Source organism: Pelodiscus sinensis, chromosome 5, assembly GCF_049634645.1.
Source record: "Pelodiscus sinensis isolate JC-2024 chromosome 5, ASM4963464v1, whole genome shotgun sequence".
Taxonomy (NCBI): Eukaryota; Metazoa; Chordata; order Testudines; family Trionychidae; genus Pelodiscus; species Pelodiscus sinensis.
Genome location: NC_134715.1, coordinates 51,513,058 through 51,527,231, shown reverse-complemented (window position 1 = coordinate 51,527,231; position 14,174 = coordinate 51,513,058). Strand labels below are relative to the sequence as shown.

Below are 14,174 nucleotides of genomic sequence, written 5' to 3'. Positions count from 1 at the left end.
TGATCCTGATCTGCTCAATTAATAACTCCAGTGCTTTACTGCCTTTTCCAATAGCCTTTAAGCCAATTTCAGGCTGTCAGAATTACTGTGATAACTGAAGTCCCTTTGGTAGACCCTGGTAATAAGTTGCCGTTATGAGCAGAGAACTCTTAGCTTCACTGCAAATTGTGTGTGTGCAGCAAGGCATGTGTATATATTTCTTTTACTTTTAGTCAGTCCTTTGTGCTATCCAAACTGACGCTCACAACTTCCTCTTGTCCACCCTCTTTTTCAACTGGAAGGGTGACTGAAATCTAGTTGTCTTGACGACCCTGGCAGGTTTAAATGACTAGCTGCACTCAAATGAGTTGCGTGCATCGAGGTGCATTGAAGTTTTAATGATCTATAGCCTAAACAAATCACTTCAGTCTTGGCTGCTCTCAATTGTTCAGTACATAGAAGTATGCTTATGCCTACATCTCGCTATAGGGCCTGAAAGTGTGGTGAGGCTTGCAATACTTTTCAGGTGAAGGAAGATGCACTTTGTTTCAAGAAGCAGTCAAAAGAGCTATGGGTGCAGACATTTACGGAGCAATGGCAGATCTTGTGCAGACTCTAATTTAGATGAGTCAGAGACAGTTGAATGCACTGAGGGAATAGGCAGGAGGCTCTGGGGTGTAAGATTTTGGTGAAATGAATAGTAGAATATAGATGTTGTGTAAAACAGATTGGACAGCCATTTTTATCAGATGTAGCTATCCAGTTAAATCAGGATTAGAAGGCAAGATTCTCGTTCTTGTTTTTTTCCAGAATGTAGAAGACCAATTTTGCATAAATAGCACATAGGCTAAGCACTTCTCTACCGTTTCCTCTCTGGGCCCTTTCTTGTGAATGGCTGTTCCATAACAACCGGCTGCATAGGAACTCCTCCCTCCCTCCCTTCTTTTGGTGTTTGCCACAGCTTTGACAAGAAGGAAGAATATAGTAACCTTCTGATAAATACCTTGGTGTAGCCTGTTGGCAGCTATATCCTCCATAACATGTTAGGCTTGGGGAATGAGCATGACAACTCCAGAGCACCATTTACAAGAATGGCTTAAAGATTTTTCAAAACAATAGGGCAGTTGCTGTATTACTTGGGGGCTGTGTCTACATTGGCATCCCTTTCCGGAATTGCAAATCCGCGGGGGATTTAAATATCCCCTGCGGCATTTGCATTTACATGGCTGCCGCTTTTTTCCTACTTTCAAGTAGGAATAAGGGATCTTCTGGAGAAGGGTTTATTTTCCGGAAAATCACGTCTACACTGGCGCTTTTCTCCAGCAAAAACCCCGAGCCGGAAAAAGCAGCAGCCATGTAAATGCAAATGCCGCGGGGGATATTTAAATCCCCCGCGGATTTCCAATTCCGAAGTGTCTCATTAGCATCCCTTTTCCGGAAAGGGATGCCAATGTAGACACAGCCGAGCTGTTCAAGGCAGGACCTATCTGTTACTGTTCTTTCCTTTCTGAAAATGTGGATGAGACATTTTCTGAGCCCTCTGACTCAGATTGCTATATTTAAGTCTTGTCTGGTCCTTCCTCTTTTAAATCTATGAGCTCCCTTCTTCCAATTTATTGTCTTTCAATGCATAAAAGAAATCCTTATGAACAAAGATCATTGCTCCACTCATTTACCCTCACATACCTTAGCATGTGGCGTGACTCTCCCTATTTCCTCAAATAGATTCATCCCTCCCAACCAGTTTTTGCTTTAATCTTTTCCATCCATGTGCAGTTTTTTTCCTCCCATGTGTGGAATAAATGTTCTATGTGCACTGAGGCATATGCAAATGTACACCACCAATAGAAACACAAAACCTTGCTGTGAGTGCTTTGCTGAGTGGCCACATACGTGCACAGCTAACAAGGAACACTATCCCTAATTAAATTTCACATTCCACAAATCTTAGATGAAACTGCATGTTGATCGGTGAGACCATTATACTACTTTGCTTGTTGACACTAAAATGACACTTTCATTTGACCCTATTTTCCTCATTTGCTTGTGTCTGGGAAGGACAGCACACTGATAGCACCATAGGATCGTGTCTGAACAAATGTGGTGTTATACCTTGCCTTGTAGGCTATGGTTTCTGAGGTGGCAGTCCATTCACTAGAATCTGGCCATTGTGCAAAGAGTTGAACTTTTTGAAAGGGGTTGCCAGGTAATTAAGTCTGCCATCTGCAGATAACTAGTTTTCAGCCCTCCCGTATTTCTGCTCAAAAAGTACCAATCTGGACTATGGGTCTGTGGCTAATGTGAAACTTTTCAATGAGAACTTGATTAATAAGCAGCTAAAGTTCTTTCAGCATCCACAGGGCCAAATATTTGTTCAAGAATGTCCCAAAACCATTGAAGGACCCTTGGGACAAGCAGAAAGGATTATTCACTTGGCCATCACTGAAAACAATTCGATTTGGAACCGACACTGAAGAGATCTTGTATAGGTTGCAGATGTCAATATCACATGTCTAGGGATCCTTTTGGATCCTTTTTCTGGTGGTTGATTGACATTATATTAGTTAATCTCCATATTGATGGGCTCCACAGGAAAGCTTAAATGGTCTTTGCCTACTGCCTTTCAGACAACTTCTGTTAGTAGCAAGACTCCAATTTCTCTTCCTTCCCTAAATGGAAATAGATGACAGTTTCCTTGTGTGCAAGAGATGGCAGAAATCTTGAGAACGTAGCTAATGGTTTACATGTCAGCAAAGCCAGAATCTCTGCCAACTCTGTGATCAGATGGGCTGTGTCTAGACTGGCAAGTTTTTCCGCAAAATCATCTGCTTTTGCGAAAAAACTTGCCAGCTGTCTACACTGGCCGCTTGAATTTCCAGAAAAGCACTGACGATCTCATGTAAAATCATCAGTGCTTTTCTGGAAAAGTCCAGCCGCCTGCTCTAGGCAGGACCAATCCCAACTAAATCAACCCAGCCAGGGCTTTGTCAAGCCGAGACTTAAACACCTTTAGGGATGAAGACTCCACTACTTCCTTAGGTAACCCATTCCAGTGCTTCACCAGTCTTTGAACTGCTTCTCTATGTAGCTGGTTGACATTAACAGTACTAACAAAGGTTTATTTCCTTTTGACTCTCTCAAAAGGAGATTAGGTTTTTCTCTCACTTTATGAATATCAGCATTTTTAATAGCCTGCTCTTGTATGACATGCTATGGCCTACAAGATAGTCTCCTTTGAAAATATTCGTATGGCATCTGATTTCAGAATGTTATTGTTTACAGAGTTTGTAGAGTGTTCAACCTAATAATTTCTTTGGGGTTTATAATGACAGTTTAAACAAAGAATGGAAATAGAGCTGCCATGTTTTGCCTTAAAATTGTAGGTTTTTCCCTTGGGGAAAATCATTATTTAAGAAGACATGGAAATGAGATACCCAGGGCTTTTCTCTCCATCTAACTGTGTTTATGTGTACACCTATTTTAAATGTGGGGGAGAAAGACAGAATGTAGAAGCTGTTATTTTCTGGCTTTTTCCTGTTTCAGCTGTGCTACTCTCTAGCCAGTCTACGATGGAGAGGGGGTTGACCCCTCGGGTTCAGGCACCAGGAAACATTTTGTGATGAGGCCAAGAATTGAATGATCCTTTCCAGATGAATCATCAGTAAACCAAAAGTTCCACTGACAAAAGTGTCTTCCTGTGAGGCTTACCTCTTATAGGTCACCATCATCATGAGGGAGTTATAGGGGATGGAGTGCACTCCAGCATCCATGTGCTGTTTACACAACTGTGTCTTTTCAGTTTTATTTGGTGCTGTAAATGTAATACAGAAGCTAAGGCAGGCCTTTATTAAAATCATGATTTTTCTTCAGCATCCCTGTGGGAATGTCAGCATTCTACCACTCTGAATGTATAGTCTATTCTGAGACTGTTGTAAATGCTGTTCTGTGGAGGGGAGTCTCTGGAACTTGAGTGAAGAATGTATTTCCCCTTCCATAGTCTCTAAAATATTAGAACAGTTCAGTTGGTGCAGGACCCCCTAAGTTCTCCAGCCCCCAAAATTTCATATTAGCTTTTATAATTCAAAAGACTTTTTTTCCCTGCATTTCAAAAAAATAAAAAACTAGCAGGCAATTTTTCACACTGGGTTGGACAACTTTTATGGGATACCATAAAATTAACTTTCCAGGTATTTTTATCATGTGGTTGCATTGCTACTATTCTTTAGGTGTATGGCTGCTGACTATCACACCTTGGTGTGAAATTAACAAAGATTTATGTGGAGTTGACAGCCAGAGGCACACAGATAAAAATGGCTCAGAATTAGCATGTGATCTTTTCAGGGGGAAGGAGGGGTTTCAGCATTTAAAAATAATGCATTTGCAGGTAAATTATTTACATTGTGCACATCTGTACTGTATTAGGAAAGCTGAAAATCTATTGTTTTTCCACTATTTTCTTCCATATCTTTCCAGTAAGGTTGATAGGTTTTAACTGAACACCAGGGTGAAAAGCAACCCTGGTGGTGCAAGTCAACACCGCTGACCAGGCCATTAAAAGTCACACCTGGCTCCTTGTTGCTTTCAGGAAAGACAGGGGTTCTGCAAACAAAACCCACCGCAGACACCAGCTCTGTTGCTGCCCTTGCTCATGAAAGTACATCCTGAAACCCTAATTTCTGACCGGTCTCTGGAGCCCTCGCCTGCATCTGTACCCAACCCCATGTCCCAGTGAAGTGAAAATGAGTGAATGAGGGCAGATGAAGTGAGGAGGGGCAGGGCAAAGGTGTTCCGTTTTGTGCAATTAGAAAGTTGGCAGCCCTAATTTCCATGGTTGTATTTGTGATATGATTCTATTGCTGGTCGATATAGCAGCACCCACTGAATGTGCTGTTTACAACAACTATTTTGAATGCCTTTCCTTTGATTTCATGCTGTATCTTTTCTAATCTGGTTACTATCCTCTCTGCTTCACTTGCACTGTTCTATCGAAGGTGTCCAGCAGTTTTTTACTGGCTAAATTTCTGCTCCTTTCTCCTCCTCAGCTGCATTTAATACTGATGTACAATACCTGCCTTCTCCAAATCTTGCCCTTCATTGTCTTCCATGACTCCATCTTATCTTGATTCCACTTATTTTCCTCCCCTCCTCCCCCTTTAGGACAAAGTTATGTCCTTTAGGACAAAGCTATGTCCAAAGCATATGACCCTTGCCTCTTCTCACTTTACATCTCATTTCTAGGTTAACTTATCTGTTCGTGTGCTTTTAACTACAGTCTTTACACTAATGTCTCAAATACACTTTTGTACTCTTCACCTGACTTCTTCAGTCCAATACCACAGTCAGTCTGTGTCTCTAACCTTTTCTTCTGGATATCTCATTCTCAATGGATACATCTAGACTGCAAGCTTCTTTTGAAAGAGGGCATCCCCACCTCAAAACCAGATCAAAGAAGTGATCTGTTTTTCAAAAGAGAGCGTCCAGACTGCCTGGACACGCTCTCGAAAGAAAGCCCTGATTGCTATTCACAGAATGGCTACCGAGGCACCTGTGCTTTTTTTGATTGCCTCTTCTTTCGAAAAATGTCCCTGTTCTGTGTTCACACACTCCTTTTTTCGAAAGAGCTCTTTAATACTGATGTACAATATTTTTTTGAAAGAGCTCTTTCGAAAAAGGCGTTCTTCCTCGTAATGTGAGGTTTACCAATGTCGAAAAACCTCCTGCGTTCTTTTGATTTAATTTCAAAAGAACGTGATTGCAGTGTGGACGCAGGTGAAATTTTTTCGAAAAAACAGTGTAGTCTAGACATACCCAATGTAGGCTTAATATGGCCAGATGGAACCTCTTAGTTTTCCTTTCAATCATCTTCAAGCTGATTATCTGGGAGACATCTTTGCTTCCTTTTTCTGAACTGTCTCTAGGTTTTCACATTTTGCCTCTAACATTGTACAATCTGAACATTTATTTCTATCTACACAGCTAAAGCTTGCTCAGGATTTCTATTTGGCTTGTCTTGACTACTGCATCGTTACCATCCCTGGATACTCTGACATCTACATTCCCCTACCTCTAGTCCATTCAAAATGCAGCTGCAGAACATCTTCCTTTTGGTCTCATGAGTGGAAAACATATATTGGTGCTACAGAAACAATCCCAGCAGTTGATTTGGGTTGGAAAACTGTTCTTTGCAGTTTTCAGAAATGTCTTTTTTTTATCGAAGCTTGTGTAATATCCACAATAAATTGCAATGCACCAATACTTTTAAATAAAAGGGAAAATTCCCATAGCAAATATTATTTCATAATAAGGGCCATACTGGGTCAGACCAATTGTCCATCTAGCCCAGTATCCTGTCTTCGGTCAGTGGTCAATGCCAGGTGTCCCAGAGGAAATGAACAGAACAGGGAATCATCAAGTGTTCCATCCCTGTTACCCATTTCCAGCTTCTGGCAAACAGAGGCTAGGGACACCGTCCTGCCCATTAGCCATTAATGGACCTATTCTCCATGAACTTACCGAGTCCTTTTTTGAACCATATCCGTGAATTTATCTAGACATTAGTTATCATTAGGATTTACCTTTGAATCTGATTTCTTCTCAATAGAGGGTTTGGCACTTTTACATTTGCACATACTTGGGGATCTATCAAAACATGCCTCATACTGAACTCAATCATTGGCAACATGTGTTTGAAGTATTTAATTGGATTTTAAATACTGTTAGCAGGTTTTAGGAAATACTTTAGGTAGCCCATTTCTGTCCTCTAATGGTATAATCCTGAGACATGCAGAGCACTTACAACTTCCACTCATGTGAAACGTTGACTAACAATTCAAGTACCAGCCCTATGAATGCTCGGTGGGAGACAACAAAGGAGTCTTTTACAGGATCAGCCCCTTAATCCTTGACATGGAGACACACTTGCAATTGTTGGGTAATTTATATAGAAGTTAGTAAGATGCTCAGCCAAATTTTGCTCCCTCTGAAGTTAATGAAACTCTGGCCCAAAATTTAATGTAACTTACCCATTTGCAAAATCTGGAGATTTATATCCACCCCATCCCCCAGGACCAGAACTTATTTTCTAATTAAAAAAAAATATCAGTACCACAGCCTTGTGCTCACAAGTATCCCTACAATAAGAGACTATAGTATGTGTAGGATGGAGATGGAAAAATTAAGTAAGGAAATATATTTTCATTCCAAGTGTTCCAGGACTCCTCATAAATAGTGAGTCAGATATGATTATAAAAAAATCTTGTGTTTTTTGAAATAGCTCTATACAAGTGGTCCAATGCAAACACAAAATACAACCAGGGTTTGTTGATAGGCTCTCTGAGGGTGGTACACAATTCAGGCAGACCACTTGCAACTGTCAAATGAACTTCCTGGATTATGGGGGTGGAGATTGTGATATTCGTTGAAACCATAGGAAAGTTGGATGAGTTTCTTTGTTTTCAGATTTGTTCAAGCTCAGTGAGGCATGAGTTCATATGAACTCCTCCCCAACAGGTATCTGATCTCCTGTGATGCCAAATCATCAGACTTCATAGTGCTAATTTTAAACCAAAGCATTAGTGTTTAGGAAGTTGAACTGTGTTTGTGTTGGATTCAGATGCCACTTCTCCTCATTAACTTTAAAGTAATGAGGGCTTGATGCTGCAGTGACTGAAGGAAGGACTGAGAAGTGGAGAATTAGAACAGTGTAGAAGAGATCCAGTTTCAGGACACTGAAGGAGCTGAGTGGGTAAAAAAATCCTACAGGGTTTTGGGAGTAGAGATGCTGGAGGAAAAACTTTTTCCACATTCAGATTAGAGGCAAGTTTGGGACCTAGAGGCAGCCACATTGCAGTTGTTAAAGTAGAGTGGGAACAGGAGGGGGAACTCTCACCACTTCGACTAAATAGGAAGTGCTCATTGCAACACACCTAAGTTAGAGGGAGAGTTCCCCTTTGGTAAAGGAAGGGATGGCTGCACTCCTTTCTGGTCCCCTTCACTTATGGGTGGAATCAATGGGGGATTTGTGTGCTGGGTGGGAGAGGGGAAAATACTACAGGAGCTGCTCTCTACTCAGTGGTTCCTGCCATTTTTAAGTATGCGGACCTCTTTTCAATCTATTACAATTGAAAATCTATTAGGGGAAAAAAAGATTGGGCCCACCTGGTGGGCCTGATCCTTATTTTTAAACTTTCCACTCACTCCCTGCAGTACTGACAGGGGCCACACATTGGGAACTTCTGTTCTACTTCATTTCTCTTTCTCTGACCTCCTGAGCGCGCACATAGTAAAACTGGTGTTAGCCCTGAAAGGTTTCATTATGGTTCTTTGATAATATATACAGGTTCTTCCCCACCCTTTTGTGTTTTGAATAAGGGACTCTGACTTGGACAGTCCTGTATGTGCTGGTGTCCCATTTCTCAGCCATTCAAATTTTCTCGAAGAGGAGGGGTTGGCTTGTGAAAATTAATTAAAGACATAAATTCTGTGCTTAGGACAAAAAAAAATCATCGTGAGACACCAGAATTGTATTGCAGATTGGTAGGATGTGTTTTAATTCATGTTGCAAAAGGCTGGTTGTAACTAGAAACATCGTTAGTAACATGATATAATAGAGGAACATGATAGGGCTAAAACTAAGTTTTTACACCAAGGGCCAGATTTCTCTCTCATAAGATAATTATATGGCCTCCATCCCTGTTGATTCTAAGTGTGTCTCAACATACACGTGAAACTGGGAAATACTATTATCCCTATTTTACAGGTGGGAAACTGAAGCATAGGGACCGATTTGCGTAATGTAACACAGGATAAATGTGTCTACACTGGCGCGATCTTGCGCCAAAGCGGCTGCTCTTGTGCAAAAACTTGCTTCCTGTCTACACTGGCCGTGTGTTCTTGTACAAATAAACTGACGTACTGCTGTATAAAATCAGGGCTTCTTGCGCAAGAACTATGATGCTCCCGCTCAAGAATAAGCCCTCTTGCACAAGAGGCCAGTGTAGACAGGCAACGTGAATTTCTTGTGCAAGAAAGCCGTATGGTTAAAATGGCCATCACAGCTTTCTTGTGCAAGAGAGCGTCTACACTGGCATGGATGTTCTTGTGCAAAAGCACATATCTTGCGCAAAAGCACATGCCAGTGTAGATGCTCTCTTCTGGAAGAGTTTTTGCAGAAGAAGTCTTCCGCAAAAGAGTTTTGCATGAGAACGCGCCAGTGTAGTCCAAATGTATAATGGAGCAGGGACTTGAAACAATGTCATCCACTATCTAAGTTGGAACTCTAATCACAGTCTAGCATCCCTCATCTCAGTACACATTAGCCCTGCAATGAACCTTTTCCTCAATCCTGACCTTTTTTTTTTTGTCAGGGAACCATTCTGGCCTTCTATTTGATCCTAGATTAATATCAAAATAATTTTATATTATTTTTTAATTACAATGCTTCTGAATGTCTCTCATTTTAAAGCATGTGTTAAGTTATTGTGTGTAGTGCCCTTGCCAGGTATTGGTGAAAAGTTCCCAGGAAAGGATATTGAGAGAACAACTGAATATGAAGACATCTGTCTTCATGCATTTTCTATGGCAGGTTTTATTTAAATAGCTGTTGGCAAGGGCTGTATAGGTGGGGTGTTTGTGTAGGTTTATTTTAGTAAAGTTTGTTGGATGAAAGGTGCAATATAAGTGCTAAGTAGTAATTATTACGGTTTCATCAGCTGCTAGCTAAAGTTCTTTTACTTGCTGAAACTAATAAGGAATCAGGAAATATACAGTATGTATCATACGATCCTAATAACAGTGTCCATATTTTTAAAAATCCTTTTGTTGATTTGCTGTCATATGATTCCACTGACTCTCTCATACTGTGGGACATTCAAGTCTAATAGAAAGGTATCTGACAAGAGGAGATAACATACATTTAATTCTAATTTTGCTATTGTTCTTGACTGCATTCTGATTGACCCGCTAAATGGAAAAAAATCTTGTCACATCTATATCTCTCTGAATAACTCTCATGAAGAAGAGCAATCCGCGGTTGCCATACTTTAAACACTGCCAGTCCGCTCTTGAGAGACTGAATTTGTTGGAATCACTTGTCAAGAGAGTGTGGCTAACTGTACAAAAGAAACACTCTTTATTCTATTTAGTATATTCATTGTTTTAACTAGCTCTTCCTTTAGATTTTTTGTAAAACATGTCTCCACTGCTAGAAAACTTGCTGTACATCACATTTCCTCTCTAAATAGCTGGTGAGATCAATGCATTATCTTGCAGTTCAAATGTTATTACTCCCAGCTATTCAGGAAAGAAACATCATGTATTCCAACAACAAATTTTCATTTTTTTAAAAATAGGGCACAGTGCAGGATTGGAGTGAGATTAAAATAACTATAGGCTACTACTTTAATATGAGTGATTCAACACCTGGTCTGCCTTTTTGAAGACATGGCTATACTAGGCTTACAGAGTTGTAAGCATATAATACTCAGTGTGTCAAATACATCTCTGCTTTAACACCATTGAAATTATAACGTTGTAAAGAATTAGCAGACCATGTTGGTTTAAATAATAGCTATATATATTATGCATATGCTCTCTGGCCATGCAAATTAAATAGTTTAAGCAAATTTTAAGGGCTTATTGGTAATAAGTTCATTACACTTTAATATTTATTCCGCTATGTTCTTTTTGTAGTCCACTCTTTCAGTTTTTTTTGTCTGAAAGCTGCCTTTTCTGACTTGTCTAAATGCCAAGCTAAAGCACTGGAGACACATGTTTCAGAACTGTTCAAAATGCTCCAATTTTAGGGTTCACCCTGATGCAGTTGTCCCTGGCCTTAATTAGAATTTTGTTGAGGTGGGAAGAGAACTGGAGGTCTTAGAAGAACTTCACACACTTAGCTTTAAGGACTCACATTCATGTTCTGGAAATAAACGTCTTGTTCTTGGTATCCCACAGATGGTACTCGACAGGAAGAAGTGGAAGGTGAACTTAGTGAAGAAGAGCACTGGTTTGGAAACTCTTCGGAGACTCCATCGGAAGCATCATATGGAGAAGTACAGGAAAACTTCAAGTTATCTCTTGAGGATAGAATCCAAGAACAGTCTACTTCCCCAGATACTTCTTTGGGAAGTGCAACTCCTAGCAGCAACACGCTGGAGCTGGTAGCTATTGACAATGAAGCTTTAAGAGAGACATTACAGAGCAAAGAACACCTTTCTTCTGACGTGTCATCTTTGTGTGAAGATGAACCTCCTGGTCCAAATAAGCCACTGAGTAGTAACCTGAGAAGGCTTTTGGAAGCTGGTTCTCTCAAGCTGGATGCTGCTGTCACAGTCAATGGCAAGGTCGAGTCCCCTGTAAATGTTGGTTCAAATCTTTCCTTTTCCCCACCTACTCATCATGCCCAGCAGCTAAGTGTTCTTGCCAGGAAGCTTGCTGAGAAACAGGAACCAAATGACCAGTACAATGCAAGTAATCGATTCATATGGAATCAAGGTAAGTGGTTGCCAAACTCAACCACCACCTGTGGTTTGTCCCCAGATTCAGCTATTCTGAAATTGAAAGCCGCAGCCAATGCAGTTCTTCAGGACAAATCAGTTTCAAGGACTGAAGATACTATAAGATTTGAATCTTTTTCTTCACCTTTTAGTTCCCAGTCTGCCAGCTCCACCTTAGCGGCTTTATCAAAGAAAGTTAGTGAAAGAAGCATGACTCCTGGGCAGGACCACCCACCTCCAGCCAGTTCTTTCCTTTCCTTGGCTTCAATGACCTCCTCAGCTGCCCTACTCAAGGAGGTGGCTGCAAGGGCTGCAGGCAGCCTGTTGGCGGAGAAGAAAAAGTCAGTAGTTGCAGAGGATCCTCTGCAGCTTTCAGAGATGAAGCAAGAGAAAGTAACTCCACCACAGTCTTTGGAATTATTGTTACTTCCAGTCCCTAAAGGAAGAATTTCTAAACCCACTAATACAGGTATGGACCTAGATTTTAACCATCAAATAAGGCATGTTTGCTTTCCTCTAGATTTATTTAGTTCTTCTTCCCTGATCTGGTTTGTATTGTTTCCACTTATTACAAAAATAAGAAGAAAATAAGCAATAGGATAGATTTTAAACTACCATTTGAAGATCAAACCTTCACAAATGTTTCCATATTTGAAAGGTAATGAGTGTACAGTTCAATACTTTTTTTATTCCATACAAATGTATTTTTTTCCTCGCCAAGTTCAGAATAGGTCCATACAAGAAATATTTAATGGGGAAGATCAAAGAATCCCTGTCAGGGAGCTCATGGTATCAGTGAACATGTACAAAACCAGTGCTTTTGAAATATTGGACAAGGGAGAATTTTGCCTCCTGCTGTCTCTGTCACAAATGGACTTTTGTATAATCGCTTACTACCCTGTCCTAATTTACCAGAGTATATTATTATGTTGCCACTTTTCATTAGAATTTTCTGCAGAAGCACGAACAAATCTCACATGTTCATTCTTTCACAATTCTTTGTCATAAAAAAATAGAAGAAAATGAACTGCTTTTTTTCCTAATTCTGCTCAACAAAACCTGCTTTATACTACTTGACCTCCCCACCCTCTCCCCGCTTCCTCCCTAGTTCTGTCAGCATTCTGAGATATAAGCCTGTTGCAAACAATACTGCTAACAAAAAAAATCAGGCAAGATATGGAGAATTACATAATTTCAATGATCAACATAAGCAATATTCATGTTTCTTATATACCATCATGTCTTCAAAAAATTGTATGAATCACATGTTCATGTTTCCATGGACATCTACATGGAATTTAGGTGTTATCTTGCTAATAATGAAATTCTGACAAACAGGATGATAAAGCTGATCAAAAGCATTCACAAAATAAAAGGCTTGGGTGTTACGTGGTTAGGAATTATCTATATGGCAAAGTTTTAGCAGTATAGTTAAATTGATACAGTTCTGTGAACAGTTTTATTCATTCATCAAAGAGGTTGTTTTTTTCCCCCCAAGTAAGCTTACGTTACTTTGGAAGGGATTTACATTAAATTGGGAAAAAAAACTTCTTATGCAGGAATAAGACTGTTTGCATATAGAGTTTTACTAATGTAACTGTATGATTTAAATTCATGCCTTAATGTTATACTGGTATAACTTTCTCATATAGAAAAGCTCTTAAAGAGAGAGGATACCAAGGATTCAGTGTTGTTTAATATACTACATAATTTTAAAAATGTTAATATTATCTGCTTATTTACTGCATGTGCAAAACATAGTCACAGGATTAGTTACTTGATAAGAAAGAGTAATGCAGAATAGAAACTTTATCGTAGTAAAATCCGACTTCTATATGTTTGGCTAATGAAAGGTGGAATCTTATCGGTACACCTTGGGGGAGAAAAGGAGTGTAGATATATATGCAGTGCTGGCAATTCATAAATTGGCTGTGATTCAGTGAAATCTCTAGCGCCTACTCTCTTTGCTTAAGACACATGAAGGCTGAAAGGCAGTGATAGGAGCATGTTACCTCAGGGCCTTGGTAACCATGAAATAATCTTTTCTTTTTGCGCGCGCGCGTGCTTTCTCTCTCTCTCTCTATAAAAACAAATACGATCAGTTTATATAGTACTGGGCCTTCACCAACTTCAGTTGGCATCCAAACAAACTTTATCATGATAGATTAATAACAGGGATATTTATTTCTGACATGTTCATTAGTTTTTGACTGAAAGGAATTATCCAAATAAAAATAAAGGACCAAGAAAAGCAATCAGGGTATTTGGATTTTGAAGGAATTTGGATCTCCATAATCATTCTTTCTGCTGTCGAGACGTACAGCTTGCAGAAAGAGGTCACTGTTGTGTGACTTTTGAGTAGTAGACATTAACAGCACTCCTCTAAAATACTGAGTTGGGCACTATATTTGCTATGAAAATAAATGTCGTACATTCCTTTAATTCTTTTTGCAGCCATGGTTTTTTAGCAGTAATTCTTTCTGCAGCCACATTTTTATGGCATTGAAAGTATAATATAATATTTCATTTTATAAAGTTTTGTCTGTTTGTGTGGGCCTTCTCTTGAAGACATGTTTGTTTCTAGAAAAATAAACTTATTTTCCCTGAAGGCACTGATTGGCAGATTTTTTCATATTTTATAATTGAAAAAAGTCTGCTTCCAGTTATTATGAGTCAATTTCTTTCACCAACTGTGAAGAT

General features: G+C 39.7%; 1 protein-coding gene across 8 annotated transcripts in view; it reads left to right on the top strand.

The window, feature by feature from the left end:
• The window catches only part of ZNF827 (zinc finger protein 827), a 146,266-nt gene that overhangs the window by 15,411 nt on the left and 116,681 nt on the right, over positions 1-14,174 (top strand). For 7 of the 8 annotated variants that reach the window (XM_075929976.1, XM_075929977.1, XM_075929978.1 and 4 more), the window contains one exon: positions 10,933-11,943. In XM_075929976.1, coding sequence (XP_075786091.1) covers positions 10,933-11,943 — 1,011 coding nt within the window. The remainder of the gene's footprint in view (positions 1-10,932; positions 11,944-14,174) is intronic. The other variant, XM_075929980.1, reaches the window with a different exon arrangement.